This window comes from Antechinus flavipes, chromosome 6 (genome assembly GCF_016432865.1).
Source record: "Antechinus flavipes isolate AdamAnt ecotype Samford, QLD, Australia chromosome 6, AdamAnt_v2, whole genome shotgun sequence".
Taxonomy (NCBI): Eukaryota; Metazoa; Chordata; class Mammalia; order Dasyuromorphia; family Dasyuridae; genus Antechinus; species Antechinus flavipes.
In genome coordinates, this window is record NC_067403.1 from 179,178,114 (window position 1) to 179,199,279 (window position 21,166).

Genomic DNA, 21,166 nt, shown 5'->3' on the forward strand with positions numbered 1-21,166 from the left:
AGGGATCTGATAACCTATGTAGTCCATGCCTTTTATAGGTTAGAAAACTGAGACTCAGAAGACTTTATTCAGAGTTAAAAGGCTGATAAGATCACAAGACAGCATTTGAACTGTGGTCTTCCTGGTTCCAAGTATTCTATCTATTATGCCATTGATGTTTTCTAGTGACTTTCCACTCAGCCACACTGGAATAATTTTATCAGTGCTTCACCCACTTTTCAGGACCTCATCATTATCATTCTTGGAAGTAAGCTTTCAGTCTTGAGAGGTGGAGCCAAAAGGGTGGAGAGAAGCCAGGGAATTGCCTTAACTAACTTAACTTTACCCTGTTTCCCTTAGCAACAACATTAAATCAAGCCTCTAAATGGCTTCTGGAGTAACACAACCCACAAAAAGATGGAGTTGAACAGTTTTGCAGCTTAATATAATTTATAAGATAACTTCAGGAAAAGTCTGTCTCATTTGGATAAAAGGGAGTGCAGCCCCAGCACAGATGATGCCTGGGAAAGCCAGTGGTGCACATCAGTAACTGAGGCTGCTCTGTCCTGGTTTAGCAGGCCAGTATCACAGCATGCCAGCTGTGAGACCTTCAGCCACAGGGTAGAAGGCAAATTACCAACCCTGTAATCCCAATACCATAGGTGTAACTAGGCCAGATCACTGCAGTGCAGTGGGTAAACTCCAAGCATTGAGATCCTGGAGAGAAAAAAACAGTAACTAGGCCCCTGACTTCCAGCTAAAGAAGCTTGGGGCAGTACCTGTCAGAAGCAGAGCTCAACTTTTTAAAAAATGAGTAAAAACCAAACAAAAAAACAAAAAAGAGCCCTGACCAAAAGTAAAAAAAAAACAAAAAACAAAACCTATTATGGTGATAGGAAAGATCAAAATACAAACTCAGAAGAGAACAATGATGTCAAAATGGTTATATGTGAAACCTCAAAGGAGAATTCGAATTTGTCTCGACTCAAATATCTCCTTCCTAGAGCTCAAAAAGGATTTTTAAAATCAAGTAAGAAAGGTAGAAGAAATAAAAGGAAAAAAATGAGAGTTAAGCAGGACAATTATGAACAAGAGTCACAGTTTGGAAAAGAAAACACAAAAATTGATTAATGAAAACAACTCTTTAAAAAAAAAAATTGGCCAAATAAGAAAAAAGTGCACCTAAGAAAACAATTCATTTAAAAATAGAATTTGCTGAATGGAAAAGGAGGTACAAAAAAGAAAATAATTTCCTAAAAATTAAAATAAGCACCAACCCTGAAGTTAGGAGTACCTGAGTTCAGATCTTACCTTAGACACTTAATATTTCATAGCTATGTGATCCTGGGCAAATCACTTGACCCCCATTGCCTTAGCAAAAAAAAAAAAAAAATAGAATGGGAGGGATTGTGGGGAGATGGAGTGAATCAGCAAATTTCAAACTCTCCAGATTTTCCCCACAAATAGAAATTTGCCTCAGGGCGATCATAAACTAGTGGAAAAATCAAGAAGATTTGGGGCAGAACAGAGGGTCCTCCTGGTACAATCCAAGAAAATCTGAAGAAAGACCAGGGTCCTAGAATTAATCTGTGTGACGTGCAAACATTTCCAGGCTAGCTCTACCAAAATAAGTGGGGAGCCCTGGGGCTAGTTGGGTGTGGATGGAACTTCAGCAGGAACCACAGAAACTTTCACATCTTGGATTGCTTGTAGAGTCAGGGTCTCAGTTTGGGAAGACTGAGGGAACCTCCACTGGTTGGGAACACCAGAGCCAATTGTGCTGTAGGGATGTGGTCCTGGGCAAGAAGGCTGCAGAGGCAGGGTAGGGATGCTGAGTGTGGGCACTTGCTGTAGGGTGGAGCTCTTGGTTTGGAATTTCTAATCTGAGGGGAAAATTGAGGTAAAGCCAGAGGCACTCTATCCCCTAAACTAGGATTAGAGGTGCTTCTACTGATATCTCTTATTTAAAAAAAAAAAAAAAAACTAGCAAAGAAGAAAGTATCCCACCATAGAAACTTACTATGGAAACAGGGAAGACTAGGGTTCATCTTCAGTGGAGGACACTGCAAAAAAAAAAAAAAAAAAAAACTTCTACCACAAAAAGTAATGTGAAATGGCTCTCTGCCCAGAGAGAATTTGTAGAACTCAACAAAGAATTAAAAAACCTAATGAGAGACATTGAGGAAAAAGCAAAAATAGAAATTAAAAACCATCCAAAGCAACAACAACAACAAAAACAAAAACACAAGATTATGAAAAAAAAGATAATCAATTAGAAAAGGAGATAGCCTGAAAGATGAAAATAATTCTTTGAAAATTAGAATTGGACAAGGAGAAGCCAGTGAAGCTATAAGAGACCAAGAAAAAACAAAACAGATTATAAAGAATGAAAAAAATAAAACAGAATGTGAAACATCTCATAAAAAAAATGACAGATCTGGAGAACAGAGTAAGAAGAGAAAATTTAAGAATAATTGGATTGTCCAAAAGTTGTGACCAAAGGGAAAAAAAAGATCTTGACACAATAATGCAGGAGATAATTCAAGAAAATTGTCTTAGAGTGATAGAACATAAGAGGAAAGTAAAAATAGACTTCAAAGTAGAAAAAGAATTTCAGTGAGATCCTTTGGGTAAAACACATAGGCACATTATTGCCAAATTTTAAATCATCCAGATAAAAGAAAAAAAAAATTTGCAAGAAACAAGAAAAAAAATTGAAATATGCTGAGCTACATTTAGAATTGTACAGGACTTAGTAGCCACAATAAAAGACTGAATAAGTCTAACTGTAAAATAAATAATGTAGAAATTAAGGAAGTGAATAGAATTTTAGAAAAATTAAATAGATATATATGAATGAAGATAGAAAGGAATATGTTTTTTCCTCAGCAGTATCTGGCACTTAGACAGAAATTGACCATGCATTAAGCCATAAAAACCTTTCAATAAGATGCAGAAAGACAACTATTAAATTCATTCTTTTCAAATCATAATACAATATAAATTATATGCTATAAAAAGCTATGGAAAGCTAGACTAAAAATTAATTGCAAACTAGTCTAATCCTAAAGAATGAGTGTCTCAACAAATCATAGAAAAGTGATCAATAATTTTGTCAAATAAAATGACAGTAAGACAATATGCCAAAATTTATGACATACAGCCAAAGCAGCTATTTGGAGAAATTTTACATTTTTCCATGCTTTCATGAATGAATTGGAGAAAGAGGAGATTAATGAAGTGGACATGCAACTAAAAAGCTAGAAAAAGAATCAACTAAAAATCATGAATTAAGAATTTAGAAATTCTGAAAGTCAAAGGGAGAATAATAAAATTGAAAATAAGAAAACTATTGAACTAATAAATAAAAAACAAATTAAAATAGATAAGCCTTTTTTATTAATTTGATTTCAAAAAAGAAAGATGAAATCTAAATCGTCAGTATCAAAAATAAAAAGGATGAATTCACCATCAATGAAGATAAATTAAAATAATAATTAGGAACTACTTTGCCCAACTGTATGCCAATAAATCTGATAATCTGAATATTTGCAAAAAACCAAAAATGAATTGCTGAGATTAATAGAAGAGAAAATAAAATCCTTAAGTAATTCCACTTTAGAAAAAAAAATGAGAAAGCTACTAATGACCTCTCTAAGAAAAAAAAAATTCCAGGACCAGAAAACATTTCCAAATGAATTCTATTAAATATTTAAAACACCTTGACTCCCAATACTACATAAACTATTTGGGAAAATAGGTGAAGAAGGATCCTACCAAATTCTTTTTATGACAAAAATATAATATTGATACTGAAATCAGGAAGATCCTAGAGAAAGATCACTGCTAGATCTGTATCCCAAAGAGATCATAAAAAAAAAAAATGGAAAAGATGACATATTAAAATAAATAAAGCAGGTTTTTTTTTTTTTTTTTTTTGTAGTGGCAAAAAATTTGGAAGTTGAGGGGATGCCTATCAATTGGGGAATGTCTAACAGGTTGTGGTTTATGAAAGTAATGGAATACTATTATTCTATAAGAAATAATGAGTTCAGCAAAACCTGGGAAGAATTAATTGAACTGATGCTAAGTAAAATGAACAGAACCAGGAGAATATTGTAACAGCCACATTGTGTGGTGATGAGTTATAATGACTTATCCCCTTTTCAGCAATACAGTGATCTAAGACAGTCACAAAAGACTTAGGTTAGAAAATGCTATGCACATCTAGATAAAGAACTATGGGATCTAAATGTAGATTGAAGCATACTATTTTTACTTTTTTTTTTCTTGCTTTCATGCTTCCCCCCTATTGTTCTGATTTTTCTTTATAATATGACTAATATGCAAATATGATCAATATGATTGTACATGGATACTTATATCAGATGTCTTCCTGTCTTAAGGAGGGAAGAGGAAAAGGAAGGAGAAAAATTTGGAACTCAAAATTTTACAAAAATGAACTATCTTTACATGTATTTGGGAAAAATACTATTAAAGTGTTGGGGAGAAAGGAAATAAGGCTTTGTATTGAGAAGTGAAGAAATTGTAATATATTCATTTTAAAGATTTGGTATTTATTTTTTAAAAAATACTGAAAAAAATGCCATACAAAGAACCAAATGGATCTTTGTAAAGTCTGTGATTTAAGAGACTTCAATGTATTAATGGTTATATATAAATCTCTTGCTTTTAGCCTCTTTGTATATGTCAGACTGAAACTCCTTAAACTCCTTTATTTAAGGATCCACCAAAATATTTCAGCCAACTATGATTATTTTGCCTCTACCAAGTGGAATTCACTTTCATCTCCATTTTCCTTTTTCTTAAAGTTTGAAGGATTTGAGAGAGGACACAAAGTTGCCCTTTTTGGGGCTACAGTAATGGGAAAAGCTTTGTTTTTCCCATAAGATCTTAGATCACAGCCTTTTTGGTCTCAGGATCCCTTTATACTTTAAAAATTATGAGGACCTCAAAAAGTTTTTTTGTCGATGTAGGTTATACCTATCAATATTTGCTTTTTTAGAAATTGAAATGGATAGTTTTAGAAATATTTATCAATTTATTAAATAACACTAAAATGCTTTACTAAAAACAACCAAAAAAAAAAAACAAAACAGATGTAAGAGTGGCATTGTTTTATGTATTTTTCACAAATCTCTTTAATGTCTGGCTTAATAGAAGCAGCTAGATTTTCATGTCTGTTTCTGTATTCAATCTTTGTGATTTTTTGTAATTGAAGTGTAAGAAAGCCCAGCCTCCTGTTGGAAAAAGAGGAGACATTTTAATAAGAAAGTTATATCTTAGTATTGTTATGAAAGTAGTTCAGGCCTTGTTGACCCCCTGTAATGGTCTCCCTTGGAGTTTAAGAATCATTCTTTGGAAATCACTACTTGCCCAGAAAACCAGAAATCAAGATCCCATTGGCTCTGATTTGTGACTTAAATGAATTAATGTCATGACCCAGTACAAACTGAGTTACTTTTCTGGGGCAATCTAAGAAGTAGCTACAGAGTATGCAAAGGACTAGGGATTAATGAGGTTGAATTTGGTTTTTATTAGGGTTTGTGTCAGATAAAGAGAAATTAGGTTTTCCTTAGTAACAACTTCACTCCCAGAGAATTCAAAAAGCTAATCTTGTCTAAACAAATAACTAGAATCCCTTTATCTTAAATCCCTGATTAGTGTATCTTTGAACAAGAGGCCTGCTGTCAATATAAATTTCAACTCTTGATTCTCAATTTATATTTCTGTGATTCTCAAGCATCCCTTTTGTTTTTTTTTTAGCATGGGAACTTGCTGTAAATATAAATTTCATGTTAAGATAAAACCCACTAATGCAGGGCAATGTAGTGAATAGAAAGTTAGTCAAATCTAGCAAGAGCTGGGTTTGAGTCCTATTTATGACACATATTGGCTATTAGTCACTTGGCAAGTTGACTTGGCAAGTCACTCAACCTCTCTGTGCTTTCAGAAACTTTCTAAGACTGTAAGTTGCAAAGAAGGTTATCTGAATGAATAAGAAGTGGAGGAAGTTTCTACACCACAGAGTTCCCTATAGCAATGCAAATATAGGTACAATTCCATTCTATATCCCTTACTGTATTCCAGGAACTGTGCTACTATATTCTGGGGATAGAAATTTTAAAAAAAAGCACACCAGATCATGTTCTCAAGGCAGATATATTCTAATATGGGAAAATAACATGTAGGCAAGTGATGGTCAGGGAGAGGTTTTTTGTTTAGGAAAATCACAAAAATAGTAAGTAAAGTCTTAGAGCAATTAACATTTTTTTTTAAATTTAGAATTGATGTATGTAGCAAACTGTACATATGGTTCCTTCAAATAAGACTAATGGAGTAAACTGTAATATGTTCAAATAAATTTCAGTCACATTCCAAACTCACTGAATAATTGAAAATCTTTCTATGGCAAAAAGTAGGTGTAGTTTAGTAACTTTGGGGGCATAGTTCCAAATTCCTTTCCAGAATGATTGGACCAGTTTAAATCTATAGCAAGAGGGTGTTATTATGTTTACCCCCCTCCCCACCGTACACACACATATAACAGTCCATCCAATATTTGTTATTTTTCTGTTCCATTAACTTTGTCATTCTAGCGGGTAGGGCTTCAGGAGCATTTTAATTTACATTTCATTAATATTAGTGATTTAGGAATAATTTTTATATGGATATAATTTAAACTTCTTTCTTTGAAAAGTTTCTGTTCAAGACAATTTTCAGATGAAGAAATTAAAATTATTTCTAGTTATATGAAAAAATGCTCTGACTATTGATCAGAGATATGCAAATTCAAGTAATTCTGAGGTACCACTACATATCTCTCAGATTGGCTGAAATGACAGAAAAAGATAATATTGAAAGTTGGAAGGAATGTGGGAAAACTGGGATACTAATACATTGTTGGTGGAGTTGTGAACAAATCCAATCATTCTGGAGAGCAATATGGTACTATGCCCCATGGGCTATCAAACTGTGCATACCCTTTGATCCAGCAGTTTCTCTACTGGTACTGAATCCCAAAAAGATCATAAAAAAGGGAAAAGGAACTACATATAGAAAAATGTTTGTAGCAGCCCTTTTTGTAGTGGCAAGGAACTGGTAACTGAGTGGATGGCTATCAGTTGGAGAATGGATGAATAAATTGTGGTATATGAATGATATGGAATATTATTATATAAGAAACAATCAGCAAGCTGATTTCAGAAAGGCCTAGAGAGACTTATGTGAACTAATGCTAAATGAAGTGAGTGGAACCAAGAGAACATTATACACAACCACAACAAGATTATGTGATGATGAATTCTGATGAACGTGGTTCTTTTAAAAAATGAGGTGATTCAAGCCAATTCTAATAGATTGTGATGGAGAGAGGCATCTGCAACCAGAAGGAGGACTATGGGGACTGAATATGGATCAAAGCATAGTATTTTCACCTTTTTTTTTTATTGTTGCTTGCTTGCTTTTTATATTATTTCAGTTTTTTTCTCTTTTTGATCTGATTTCTTTTTGTACAGCATAATTAAGAAATATATATCTAAGATTTGCATGTTTTACTTATATGGGATTACTTGTTGTCTAAGTGAAGGGGTAGAAGAGAGGGAGAAAAAATTGGAATACAAGATTTTACAATGGTGAATATTGAAGCTATGCATATAATTTGAAAATAAAAAGCTAAAAGAAGAAAATTTCTGTCACTATCTTATAACCATTTATCAATTAGGGAATGGTTCTTATTCTTCTATTTTCAAATTAATTATGTATTTTTTAAAATCAGAAAAGCTTGGTGAAAACATCTCTTTCCAGTTCTTTTCTTTTTAAATTTTAGTTACATTTTATTTGTTTGTGGGAAAAAAATTCTTTTTTTAAAAAAATGCTATTTTATCTCCAAATTTTTCTTCATTCTCTGCTCATTTAATTTGTTTACAATGATACCAGTTATGTCTCAGAAGTTTTATCAATTCAAGAGAATATAATATTGGAAAGTAAACAAATAGTCATGATGAGATATATCCAAACATTTTTTAATCCTTTGGAGTTATTCTAAATCTCTCTGTCTGTTTTATTCTTTCTACATAGACACACACAGGAGAAAAGGAGAAGATATGTCCATATTGTGGACAGAAATTTGCAAGCAATGGAACATTGAGAGTACACATTCGAAGTCATACAGGTCTGTTAATACAAAATAAAACCGATATAAAGCTGAGGTGCTTTGTGGCCAAAACATAGCATCATATTCCTTTTATGTTCTGCAGGTTACATGAAATTTTAAGTTTTAAATCTCTGAAAAAAAAATCAAAGAATGATTCTGTTCTTTCCTTTGCCAAAACTTGCAATATAACTGTCTCTAAACCCATTAAAACATGCAATCCAAGAATATTTGATACCACTTTGTAATAGCAGAATTTAAAATTTCTCCTATGACTTGATTATATTTCTTATTTATATAGATAAAATTGGGATAAGAGTAGGTGGACAGGGTTTCCCTGGGTTGTAGTTATTAGTGAACATGATGGCTGCCATGGTTGATTTATCCCAACAAACTTCTATGAAGTATCCACAGACTGAATCAAAGCCCTGTTGTAGCCATTGAGTAGAGAAAGATAGAGCAACAGAAACTGTGCCCTAAAGAGCTCTCCAGGGGAGAAAGGCATGTGCCTGTGATAGAAGAGTTTGAGAGAGAAAGGAAGAGAGATGGTTTAAGCAAAGTGTTAACCAAAAGGTCATCAGGGAAATATCTTTTCCTTCTTGGCAGAGACAGAGAGGGAAAAATGATATCAGAGTTAAACTTTTAACGTATAATCCCTGCTGGATTATAAACTCATTGGCCACAAAAATTGTCCCTTGTTACCCTCTGTAGTTCTCAGCACAACATATTGTGCATAGTACATATTCAAATATTTATTGAGTAAATAAATGAATGAAAATTTTTAATTTAAGTTTTATACACCCTCCTTTATAATTCCTGTAAATGACAATCATTGGTACTTATTTCATCTGACCAGGGATTTCTCAAGTTAGCACCTATGACATATATAATATGCAATCACACACATATACACACATATATATATACATACATACATATATATATATATATATATATGTCTCTGTGTGTATGGATAACTTTTTATATCATCTGATACCTTTTTAATCACCTCTATTTTGTCTCATTTATTTGAAAACATTAGTCTCAGAAAATCTTTAAGTTTCAGCACCTTGACAAAGCATGCTATGACACAGAAAAGATTAAGAACCTGATGTAGATCTGACTGAGATTCAAGAAGAGTGTTTGTCCCTCATTTTTTGAAGAAAACCAGGGACAGGGACTTCCGGTTAAGATGGCAGAGAGGAGGCACATAGCTGCATAAGCTCCACGCTTTCTCTCACTATCCATTTCATTATAAGCCTCTGAATTAATGCTTGACTGAAAAAAAACCCACAAATAGTTACCAAGAGAAGCCATCCTTGAGATTCGCCAAGAAAGGTCTGTCTTTACTGGAGGGCTGGGACGGTTTTAGATCGGGCGCAGGCGGCGGGCAGTGGCAGTGAGAGCACGGGAGCAGACTGGAGAGGGGGTGGGGAGTGATCGCAGCCGTCTCTGCGGGGAGAGCTTCGCTACAGGACTGGATACTTTGCTCCGGCAGCAAGTCAGCAGCCCAGCAGAGAAGCTAAAAACACCGGGGCTGAAGAATACAACCCCAAACAGCTGGAGTCTCCCGGGACCTGGCCGCCCCCTTCTTCCCCCCCACAGTGACTCAGCACGCTCTGGGATCTCAGAGCGCAGGCGCAGCACAGTCCTGCTAGTGCCTCACTGCTGCCCCCCACAGTCTGTAGAGGAAGCTCGGTAACACACCCAGCCTCCCCCAAAGAAAGACTCCAGTTTTTTCTGTTTTTCTTTGGTAGTTTGTCTTTGATTATTAGACAGAATGAGCAAGAAACTGAAGAGGACTTTAACCCTTGACAGCTTCTATACAGATAGAGAGCAGACTCTAAATCCTGAGGAGACTAAAAACAGACAGTCCCCAGGTGAATCCCCAAAGGAGGAGATCATCTGTTCCTCAGCACAGATGAACCTCATAGAAGTGATTAAAAAGGCTCTCACAAGGGAGCTAGAAGAAAAATGGGGAAAGCAGAGTGAGGCTTGGCAAAAGGAGAGGAAAGCTTGGGAAAAGGAGAGGGAGGCTTGGCAAAAGGAGAGGGAAGCTTGGGAAAAGGAGAGGGAAGCTTGGCAAAAGAGCCTGGAGAAGTCAGTTAAAGAGAGAGTGGATAAAGAAGTAAAATCCTTGAAAAATAGGATTGGTGAACTGGAAAACAAAATTGGTGAACTGGAAAACAAAATTGGCGAAATGGAAAAAAATTCCACAGAACAAAAGAACTCAATGGGACAATTAGAAAAAGATTTTTAAAAAGTGAGTGAAGAAAATACTTCACTGAAAATCAGAATTGAACAAGTGGAATTGAATGACTCGAGGAGACAAGAAGAATCAGTCAAGCAAATCCAAAAAAATCAAACAATGGAAAAGAATGTGAAATACCTTCTGGGGAAGACAACAGACCTGGAAAACAGATCCAGGAGAGACAATCTGAGAATCATTGGACTTCCAGAAAAACATGATGAAAAAAAGAGCCTGGACACTATTTTCCAGGAAATTATCATAGAGAACTGCCCAGAAGTCATAGGAACAGAGAAAAAAATAAACATTGAAAGGATTCATCGATCACCCACTGAAGGGGATCCTAAAATCAAAACACCAAGGAATATAGTGGCCAAATGCCAGAACCTTCAGATGAAGGAAAAAATATTGCAAGTGGCTAGAAAAACCCAATTCAAGTATCAAGGAGCCACAATTAGGATCACCCAGGATCTGGCAGCATCCACATTAAAAGATCGAAGGGCCTGGAATATGATATTCCGAAAGGCTAAGGAATTTGGTATGCAACCAAAAATAACTTACCCAGCAAGAATGAGCATCTTTTTCCAGGGAAGAAGATGGACATTCAACGAAATAAGCGAATTTCATCTATTTCTGATGAAAAAGCCAGAACTTAACAAAAAGTTTGATCTACAAATATAGAACTCAAGAGAAATCTAAAAAGATAAAGATTAATCTTGGGAACTATATTTCGACTATATAGATGTATAAAGAATACATGTATACCTTGTTCTAGAAATTGATGTGGAAAGGACATTGTACCAGAAAAAGGGTAAAGTGGGGGTAGTACATCTCATGAAGAGGCATAGGAAACCTATTATATCTGAGAGAAAGAATGGAGGGGGATGAATATAGTGGGTATCTTACTGCCTTCAGAATTGGCTTTAAGTGAAAAATCTTAAGACATATTCAATCTATGGTGAAACTTCTCCCACCTCATTGAAAAGTGAGAAGGGAAAAGTGAAAAGGGAAGGAATAAGCTAAGTGGAAGGGAATACGGAAACTGGGAGGGAAAAGGGTAAGATAGGGGGAGGAACTCTAAGGCAGGGGGAGGGATACTAAAAAGGGAGAGCTGTGAGAAGCAAGTGGTGCTCACAAGCTTAATACTGGGAAGGGGGGAAAGGGGAAAGAAGGGAGAAAAGCATAAACCGGGATTAACAAGATGGCAAGTAATACAGAATTGGTCATTCTAACCATAAATGTGAATGGGGTAAACTCCCCCATAAAGAGGAAGCAGTTAGCAGAATGGAGTAAAAGCCAGAATCCTACAATATGTTGTTTACAGGAAACACACCTGAAGCGGGGAGATACATGCAGGTTAAAGGTAAAAGGTTGGAGCAAAATCTACTATGCTTCAGGTGAAGTCAAAAAAGCAGGGGTAGCCATCCTGATCTCAGATCAAGCTAAAGCAAAAATTGATCTAATTAAAAGAGATAAGGAAGAGCACTATATCTTGCTAAAGGGTAGCATGGATAATGAAGCACTATCTATATTAAACATATATGCACCAAGTGGTGTAGCATCTAAATTCTTAAAAGAGAAATTAAGAGAGCTGCAAGAAAAAATAGACAGTAAAACTATAATAGTGGGAGATCTTAACCTTGCACTCTCAGAATTAGATAAATCAAACCACAAAATAAATAAGAAAGAAGTCAAAGAGGTAAATAGAATATTAGAAAAAGTTAGATATGATAGATCTCTGGAGAAAATGTAATGGAGACAGAAAGGAATACACTTTCTTTTCAGCAGTTCATGGAACCTATACAAAAATTGACCATATATTAGGACATAAAAACCTCAAACTCAAATGCAGTAAGGCAGAAATAGTAAATGCATCCTTTTCAGACCACGATGCAATGAAAATTACATTCAACAAGAAAACCAGGGACATTGCAGAGTTGACATTGCTAGAAATGTCCATAGCACTGATATGTCTACTGACTATGTTCCAGACACTACTAAAAGGGTCTTTTGGAAATATTGACTAAGAAAAAAAAGAGAAAAAAAAGAATTCTGATAGTCATATTTATCAAGGTTTGATATAAGTATTTCAGTGTTTTAGATGCCTCAAATACAGTAACGCAAAGCTAATTGATCAAATGTACCAAGAGGTGCAAGATTTTTTGAGATATGCTTTAGTCAAAAGAGGCCAAACAATTCATGTGACAACCATTAAAGTAATGGAAAAATGCACAAAGAAACCCAACTCTCTTTGCAACGAAATATTACAGAATCATATTGTTTGCAGCTTGAGGGGACTTATATATATCTAGTGCAAATATTTAATTTTACATAAGAGGAAATTGAAATCTAGTGAGGCGAAGAGACTTATTTAGTGTCACACAACTAGTGACAGAGACAAGATTTAACTGTGGATTCTATGATTCTAAGTGCAATGATTTTTTAAAATAACTTTTTATTTACAAGTTATATGCATGGTTAATTTTACAGTATTGACAATTGCCAAACCTTTTGTTCCAGTTTTTCCCCTCTTTCCCCACACCCCCTCCCCCAGATGGCAGGTTGACCAACACATGTTAAATATGTTAAAGTATAAATTAAATACAATATAAGTATATATGTCCAAACAGTTATTTTGCCATACAAAAAGAATAGGACTTTGAAATAGTGTACAATTAGCATGTGAAGAAAATCAAAAATGCAGGCAGACAAAAATATAGGGATTGGAAATTCTATGTAGTGGTTCATAGTCATCTCCCAGAGTTCTTTCCCTGAGTGTAGCTGATTCAATTCATTACTGCTCTATTGGAACTGATTTGGTTCATCTCATTGCTGAAGAGGGCCACGTCCATCAGAATTGATCATCATATAGTATTGTTGTTGAAGTGTATAACGATCTCCTGGTCCTGCTCATTTCGCTCAGCATCAGTTTGTGTAACTTTCTCTAGGCCTTTCTGAAATCATCCTGTTGGTCATTTTTTACCAAACAATAATATTCCATAATATTCATATACCACAATTTATTCAGCCATTCTCCAATTGATGGGCATCCACTCAGTTTCCGGTTTCTGGACACTTCAAAGAGGGCTGCCACAAACATTCTTGCACATATAGGTCCCTTTCCCTTTTTTAAAATCTCTTTGGGATATAAGCCCAGTAGTAACACTGCTGGATCAAAGGGTATGCACAGTTTGATAACTTTTTGAGCATAGTTCCAAATTGTTCTCCAGAATGGCTGGATATATTTCCAATTCCACCAACAATGTATTAGTGTCCCTGTTTTCCCACATCCCCTCCAACATTTCACATTATCTTTCCCTGTCATTCTAGCCAATCTGACAGGTGTGTAGTGATATCTCAGAGTTGTCTTAATTTGCATTTCTTTGATGGTTAGAAATAGTTTCAATTTCTTTATCTGAGAATTGTCTGTTCATCTGCTTGACCATTTATCAATTGGAGAATGGCTTGATTTCTTATAAATTAGAGTCAATTCTCCATATATTTTGAAATGAGGCCTTTATCAAAACCTTTGACTGTAAAAATGTTTTCCCAGTTTATTGCTTCCCTTCTAATCTTGTCTGCATTAGTTTTTTTTGGTACAAAAACTTTTCAATTTGATATAATCAAAATTTTCTATTTTGTGATCAGTAATGATCTCTAGTTCTTCTTTGGTCATAAATTCCTTCCTCTTCCACAGGTCTGAGAGTAATCTAATTCTTTATGCCTAGGTCATGGACCCATTTTGACCTTATCTTGGTGTATGGTGGTAAATGTGGGTCAATGCCTAATTTCTGCCATACTAGTTTCCAATTTTCTCAGCAATTTTTTGTCAAACAGTGAGTTCTTAGCAATAATTGTTTTTTTAACAATTCCTTTTTATTTTTATTTTTGGAGTGTCTAGCCAAAGTTAAATAATAAATTAGGGCAGATAATTAAGAAGGAACAGTAGAATTGAAAGGAAACACAGGTCACTATCTGGGGACTGGCCATCTAGGACATGCCCTCTGTCTCTATAAAAATAGCCACAACAACTTATGAATTCAGGCAAACTTGTTTAGTAGCAAAGAAACAATAACTTTCTAAACAATTAAGTGTTTATTAGAAAATGCAATTGGAAATGATCTAGAAACTACTCAGTAAAGATTTTTTTTTAAATAAAATTATTACCTTCTAAGAGAGAAATGAGAGAATGAGATAGACAGACAGACAGAGACAGACAGAGAGGGAGCAATTCAGTAAAACTAATCAGCACATCAACTGAATCTGACGGTAGATGTCATCTTTCAAATTCATAGTAATTCCTGTGATCCTCAGGTCCTGAATGTCAAAAAGGAAATCTTTCTCCAACCTATGCTGTCCTTTCATAATCTCTATTGCCTTCAGTTTCCCCTTCCTCCTCCATATTTCATACTTATTTGTTTCTCATTTCAATGTGCCCTCTGGAAATCCCATTTTGCAATTAACAGACTTCCCTTAATTCAGACCTCTTCTTTTAATGTTCCTTTCATCTTCTGCCTGTCACTAAGACTTGCCCATCCTAGCCAAATGACACCACATCCTTGGTCATCTTTATTAGAACTGACTTCACTTTCTCCGGTCCTCAGTGGTAAAAAATAGATACTCTTTAATTCCTATTACCACTTCCAGACTCAGGTAACTTTCTTCTTTGAAGGTTTATTCTATGTCAATTCATTACTCAATTCTGTTATTGGATATCAGCTACTAACCCCTAAAACATTCTTCTTCCTTTCTCAATGAGTTGAATACCTGAGACAAGATCTCTCTCTCCAAGTCATGTTCATCATAGAGGACTTTGCCAGGCAAGTTTACCTTAACTCTAATATCCTAATCTAATTGGCTAATGGATTTCACTCCCATGATCTATTCTTCCAATTCATATCATAACTATAATTCCAAACTGTCAATTCTTCAGAACTTTCCTAGGGTATCATCTGTGCTGGTATCATATTTTCCTTATTTTCCAATCACAATCCATTAGTGAATCAATTTCATTCTATACTACCCTCTCCTTCTGAATCCACTGTTTTCTTATTCTATCTGCTTATCCCTTGAAGAGAAAGTCCTGCCATACTACACTTCTACCCTTTCTTGCATATTACCAAAAGGAATAGCTCCTCTCCTTACTACATGAAACCTTTACATTATCCCCATGCTAATTCAAACTTATTCCAATCTTTATGAAAAAGTATTTTCTCTTATTATGAAGATCATATCCTATACAATATGTGTAATCCTGTCTCCTCCATCTTCTCCAGCAGATTGCTACTATGTCATTTTTACCAATAATCATCAGACTAACCTGATCAGTACATTGATTTTTTTCCCCTAACATCCATAATACAATACCCTCCCACATCTTTAAAGTGACTATGTAGACCACATTCCACATTTCTAGTTCCTGGCATTTTTTCTAAGAAGAAGTTATATTTTGTTATATGAATTCCTTTTATTCCACAAGTGAATTAAAATTTCTCCAGACTCATCACCCAATCTTTTGAATCTCATGACCAATAGTCTTCCTAAGAGAGATTGCTATGTAGATTTAGTCTTACATAATAGGATTTTGGAGCAGCTCAGAGTTTTGTTTTATGTGTATCATTCCTATCAGAAGTCAATCTACAGAATTAGCCTGACTAGCATTGACTTTCAGCCAGATGTATTTGTTTAATTTTATATATGTATACCTACATCCTTTTAAATGTATATTTTCTTCGTAGGAATTCCTTTGTCAAAAGCCATAATTAATCAGCTGGGATTGGGGCTCTATTTGCCTCTGCTATCATTCCTGCCTTAGTTCTTCTTCAGGGTGTATGGCTCTGGTAGGGTAGACAGTGCAGTTCATTCTTTTTCTAGCCCATATGGAGTTTTCCAGCTCACCATTTCCAGATGGGCAATACATTTTTTTTTTTTTTGTGCTTCCAAAGTGGATTTTTATTGTCTAGGGAAAGGGACTAGGGTCTTTTTTTCCAGATCTCACTGACTCCAGGAGTGGTACAGAGAGTGACAATGGAGCAACCCAGAGGGAAATGGAGAGGATATAAAAACAGAAGTTAATAATTTTTAAAAACCACAATTACTCTGATAGAATTACAAAATGTCCATGTTAGAATCATCCCTGGAACGCCCTTTTTTTCAGTCCTACCTCCTTTTCAATGTATAAGAAATATTTCTAATATTATGATCTGTAAATATATGCCAATGGGCTGACTCTTAAAACTCAGTTTTTTTTTTTATCTCTCCCTATTGCAAGAAGCATAAAAAAGACATTATTCCAGTAAGCTTTATTGGAATATAAATAAAGTCTAAAAAGCACAAATATTTCTTCCCATTAGAACTGATCTAGGGTGACTGAAGGCACAACCAGAGAGGATGCTCAAATCTGTACCTTAGAAGGGAGTTGTTTAGATCTCTGTCTGGCATGCAGTTTTGTAATTCATCATTGTTGTTTCCAGTGTGCAATGACAGAGATAGTACTCTATAGGTCAGCTTAAACAGTATATCACCTTCACCTGTGCTTTATCCCATTGGTTTATAGCTTCTTAGGGTCAATGGGAACTGGGGTTAATTCAGCAAAAAGAAACTACTGACTGTGACATGAATTCCATTGATGGTTCATAAATTGTAAAAGAAATTAGAGGAACTATTTTTTTTTTAAAACTGTGGGCCAGAAGGTTAATTGCTTGCCTACAGTTCCAACCAACTTTCAGTGTTAACAGATGCCAGCTGTCACTGGACACTCCCCCCACCTCCCTCCCATCAACTGTAACTTTATGTACATGGTTATTCAAGAACAAATTATTGTCTTAGAGGAAAAAAAAAACCTGGTTTAATTGGTTAGGTTGCATGTGAAAAATGGCTGTTATCTTTTGGTTCTGTAAGAAACAGCTGAAACTCATAATTTCTTGTACTGCAGAATTTTCATTTGTTATATTTCTTTTTTGTAAAAATAATTTTGTTTTGGCGGGGGTGAAGGGGAAACCTAAAGCCTTCATGTAGGTCATTTGGGATTAGCTGGAGATAATTTGTAGTAATAGAAAGAATACTGGATTTTATAGATAGGTTTATACTATCAACTCAATTCATTCCATAAATATTTTAAAAATCTGCTTGCAATGTCAAAAATTAAGTCATCCATACCCTCAGGATACTTATAGTACACAGAGAAATACATGTAAGGTAACTTGAAGAGGAAAAAGTATGAAGATCTGTGAACAAATTATGAAAGAAAATGTAGATGTTTTTCTCTTTTTTTGTTTCCCTTTTTCTTCCTTTCCCTTCCCTTTTGTTTTGATTTCTCTTTTTTCCCCCTCTTTCTTTTCCTCCCTCTTTTCTCTGATATTAGGAAAGTCTTTGTTTAGGAAGAAGCTTGAGCTAATACTTCAAAAAAGCGCAAAGCAGGGCAAACAATTCTAGATCTAGGAATCTAGCTTTTAAAAGACGTGTACACAAGAGATGGAACATCTAGATATTAGTATTATTTCTATGTTGTCTTCCTTGTTAGGCTGCTCTCCTTGAAATCAGAAACTGCTTTTACCCTTCTTTATTACCACAGTGCCTAATATAATGCCTGGGACAGAATAGATATTTTACAAATTTGCTTAAGTGACAATATTAAGATGTTTTTACTTTCTTGCCAAGTATAATAGATGATAGTTTACTATACTCTTGTTTGAAGTAGCTTTTCAATTGGTTCAATATTGTCACTAGGCTATCAGTGAAAGAGAAACAAAGTTCCATTGAATATAGGGAGAAAATAAATTCCAAGGTGTGTGTGTGTGTGTGTGTGTGTGTGTGTGTGTGTGTGTGTGTGGTTATGTGTATAAAGCTTTTTCTTTTGCCCTATTCATCCTAGACTTATAATGGAGTCCCATTGGATGACAGAATATATATGAAAAAAAGAACATTTAGCTCAAATGAGACTCATTTTTCATTTCCTAAATGGTACAGCTATTAGTTCTTTGCATAGCTTCTACCAAGTTTAGCAAAAGAAAAGTGATTTAAACTCAATATTCTTTCCCCAAATCCTACTTTCAAATTTTGCATCCCCTATGGACACACCAAACTTTCATTGCATTAAAAAGAATATGGTCTCAGTCAAACTACAGGGAGTGCCTGGGTTGGCCAAATTCAGCTTGGTATCCTATCAAGACTATGAATGGGAAGAATTAATTGAATTATATCCCTGGGAGTCAGAAAGAGACCAAGGGAACAAAAGCCACATGGAGAGAAGGTCTTGGGTTAATAAAGCTGCATTAAACCATTTGAATGAATGACTAGGAGTTGGGGATGAGAATATCTATTCTCCCAGAAAAGAATGAGAAATAAAACAAACGTAACATCATTCAGTAATTAATCTCAAATATAATACATAAAATTTCTAGGATTATATTCCTATGTATGGTCTCCCAATCTTTCTACAAGCTGTAAAATGAATTTTTAGTTTTCAGGATCCAATTTAGGACTAACTTGCATAAGAATTATCCTTTTTCAATATATTCATGGTAAAGTGTACAAGAATGATCCATCTTAAAATTAGGAATCATTGGAACCTGGAAAATCATGTAAGACTCTGCTTACATGTCTTTGCCTCTTCATCCTATTTGCTGATTTCTTTTCCTTGCAGGTGAGCGCCCTTACCAGTGTCATTACTGTGATAAAGCTTTTAGCAAAAATGATGGATTGAAGATGCATATCCGGACCCACACTAGGGTAAGAATGGAGGTCATCATAATTTATAGAGATTTCTAAAAATGTTTTCAGCCTTTTCATTTGTAACACACACACACACACACACACACACACACACACACACACACACAGTTCCTTTAATGGACAAAGAAATTTCCTTTAAGTACACATGATCTCCAAGATAGGAAATCTTTTTGTTAACAAAACAAAACAACAAAAAAGTGTATAAATGCATATTCACAAATATAAAACATGTAGACAGTCCTCAATTTATGAATATGATACATTCATGGTATATCAATATGGTATTGATTCATGAATTGGAAGTGCATGTCCTATAAATATTTAAAATATTTATGTATACTGAAATGACCAGAATATTTGATGTACAATAGAAAACATCTTTATTTAAAACATATTACCTATATAAAATAATGTCTAAAACAATTGATAAGAAATGGAATCTTTCCAAGAATTGGAAATCTAGCATTTTTATACTTAATACTAAAACTTTTTCCTAAATAGAACTGAGTATGACTTTCAAGTGAGAGTCTAGGTTTCTTTTTTATTAATCTTAGATGTATTTATATATTAACAAGTTAAATTGTTTGATTAAAAAGCACATTAAACAATTCCTTCATTTAGTGAAATCCCACAATTATATTAAAATGTAATTTGAATTTACTAAGTATAAAATTCATAGTTTGTGTCAAAAGACAATAAAGGACTTTGAACTTTAATCCAGAAGTCAAACAGAAGTAATGGATAAGATGATATGAATCCCATTATCTTCTTTAGGTAAGACATATTAAACATAAAATTACCACATAGAAAGCAATAGCTTCCTGCATTAAGAGATTTTTCTGGCATTCTGAAGCCAACCCCAGGAGGAAAAGCATATTAAAAGACATCAACCTTTGCAATCTTGAGTCTTAATATTCACTTTTGAAACAGTGAAATGAATAATAAGGGATTCAAGAAATATCTGGACCACAGTTCATGCAATAAGGAAGGGACTAAGAGAAGAAGAATTTCTGTAATGCCTTTGATGTGTCTGGCATTGTGTTAAGCATTTCTTACAAATATCTTATTTAATGAGGGTCCATCAACTTATGGCAGTTATGAAAAAAAACTCTCTTTTTCAAAATGAAAAAGAAAACTGATAGATATCCTCATATTAGATGATAAACAGGTTTATAACATAGAAAAGGATTGCTGGAACACATCATTTCAGAGAACAAGAATAAAGGCAGACAGTATTAAAGAGTATAACTGACTAATACAAAATTTATCAAATCCAACTGATATAGTTTTAAACTTTACCTCTGAATCCCATTATCTTCTTTGAAAATGCTAAGACCTTTTTACTGTTCTTCTTTTCTTATGAAACAAACAGCATTTATGTTTTCCTTTCCCACCCTCTCCAATTAAAAAGAAAAAGAAACTATTGAAATAAATATTCAAAGTCAAGCAAAACAAATTCCTGTATTGTTCATGCCCCCAAATATGCACCTCCTTCTTCATCTTGAACTTATCAAATCTATTACCTTGCTCTTGTTCAATACTAGGCCTTTGAAATCATGGTAGATCAATGAATATATTAGAATTCTTATGTATTTTATAGTTGAATTCAAAGTGTTGCCTCTTACTATAAATTTTTTTCACTCTGTTTATATAAGTTATATCTGCATTAGTTCTGCAAGTTGTACAAGGCTTCTTGAAATCATCCAATTCATCATTTCTCATTACCAAAATAATATTCTATTATTTTGATATACCAAAATAATATTCCATTAAATTCATATATCATAATTTGTACAGCTATTGCCCAATTGATAGTATGTGGTTTCCTTTCTTACCACTACAAAAAATTAGTTATAAACATTTCTGTACATATGGGTTCTGTTGCCTTTTTTTTTTTTTTTCTGATCTCTTTAGTATATAAAAGTAGTAGAGGTAATACTGGATCAAAGATGGGACTGATGAGTAATTTAGGGGACATGATTCCAAATTGTTTTCCAAAATGGTTGTAATAATTCACAGCTTCATTGCATATT

The 21,166-nt window shown here is 34.3% G+C and overlaps 1 protein-coding gene across 1 annotated transcript in view; it reads left to right on the forward strand.

The window, feature by feature from the left end:
• Positions 1–21,166, forward strand: part of PRDM5 (PR/SET domain 5) — a 145,164-nt gene that overhangs the window by 66,278 nt on the left and 57,720 nt on the right. The window contains exons 12-13 of the mRNA XM_051966730.1: positions 8,080–8,173; positions 19,045–19,130. Coding sequence (XP_051822690.1) covers positions 8,080–8,173; positions 19,045–19,130 — 180 coding nt within the window. The remainder of the gene's footprint in view (positions 1–8,079; positions 8,174–19,044; positions 19,131–21,166) is intronic.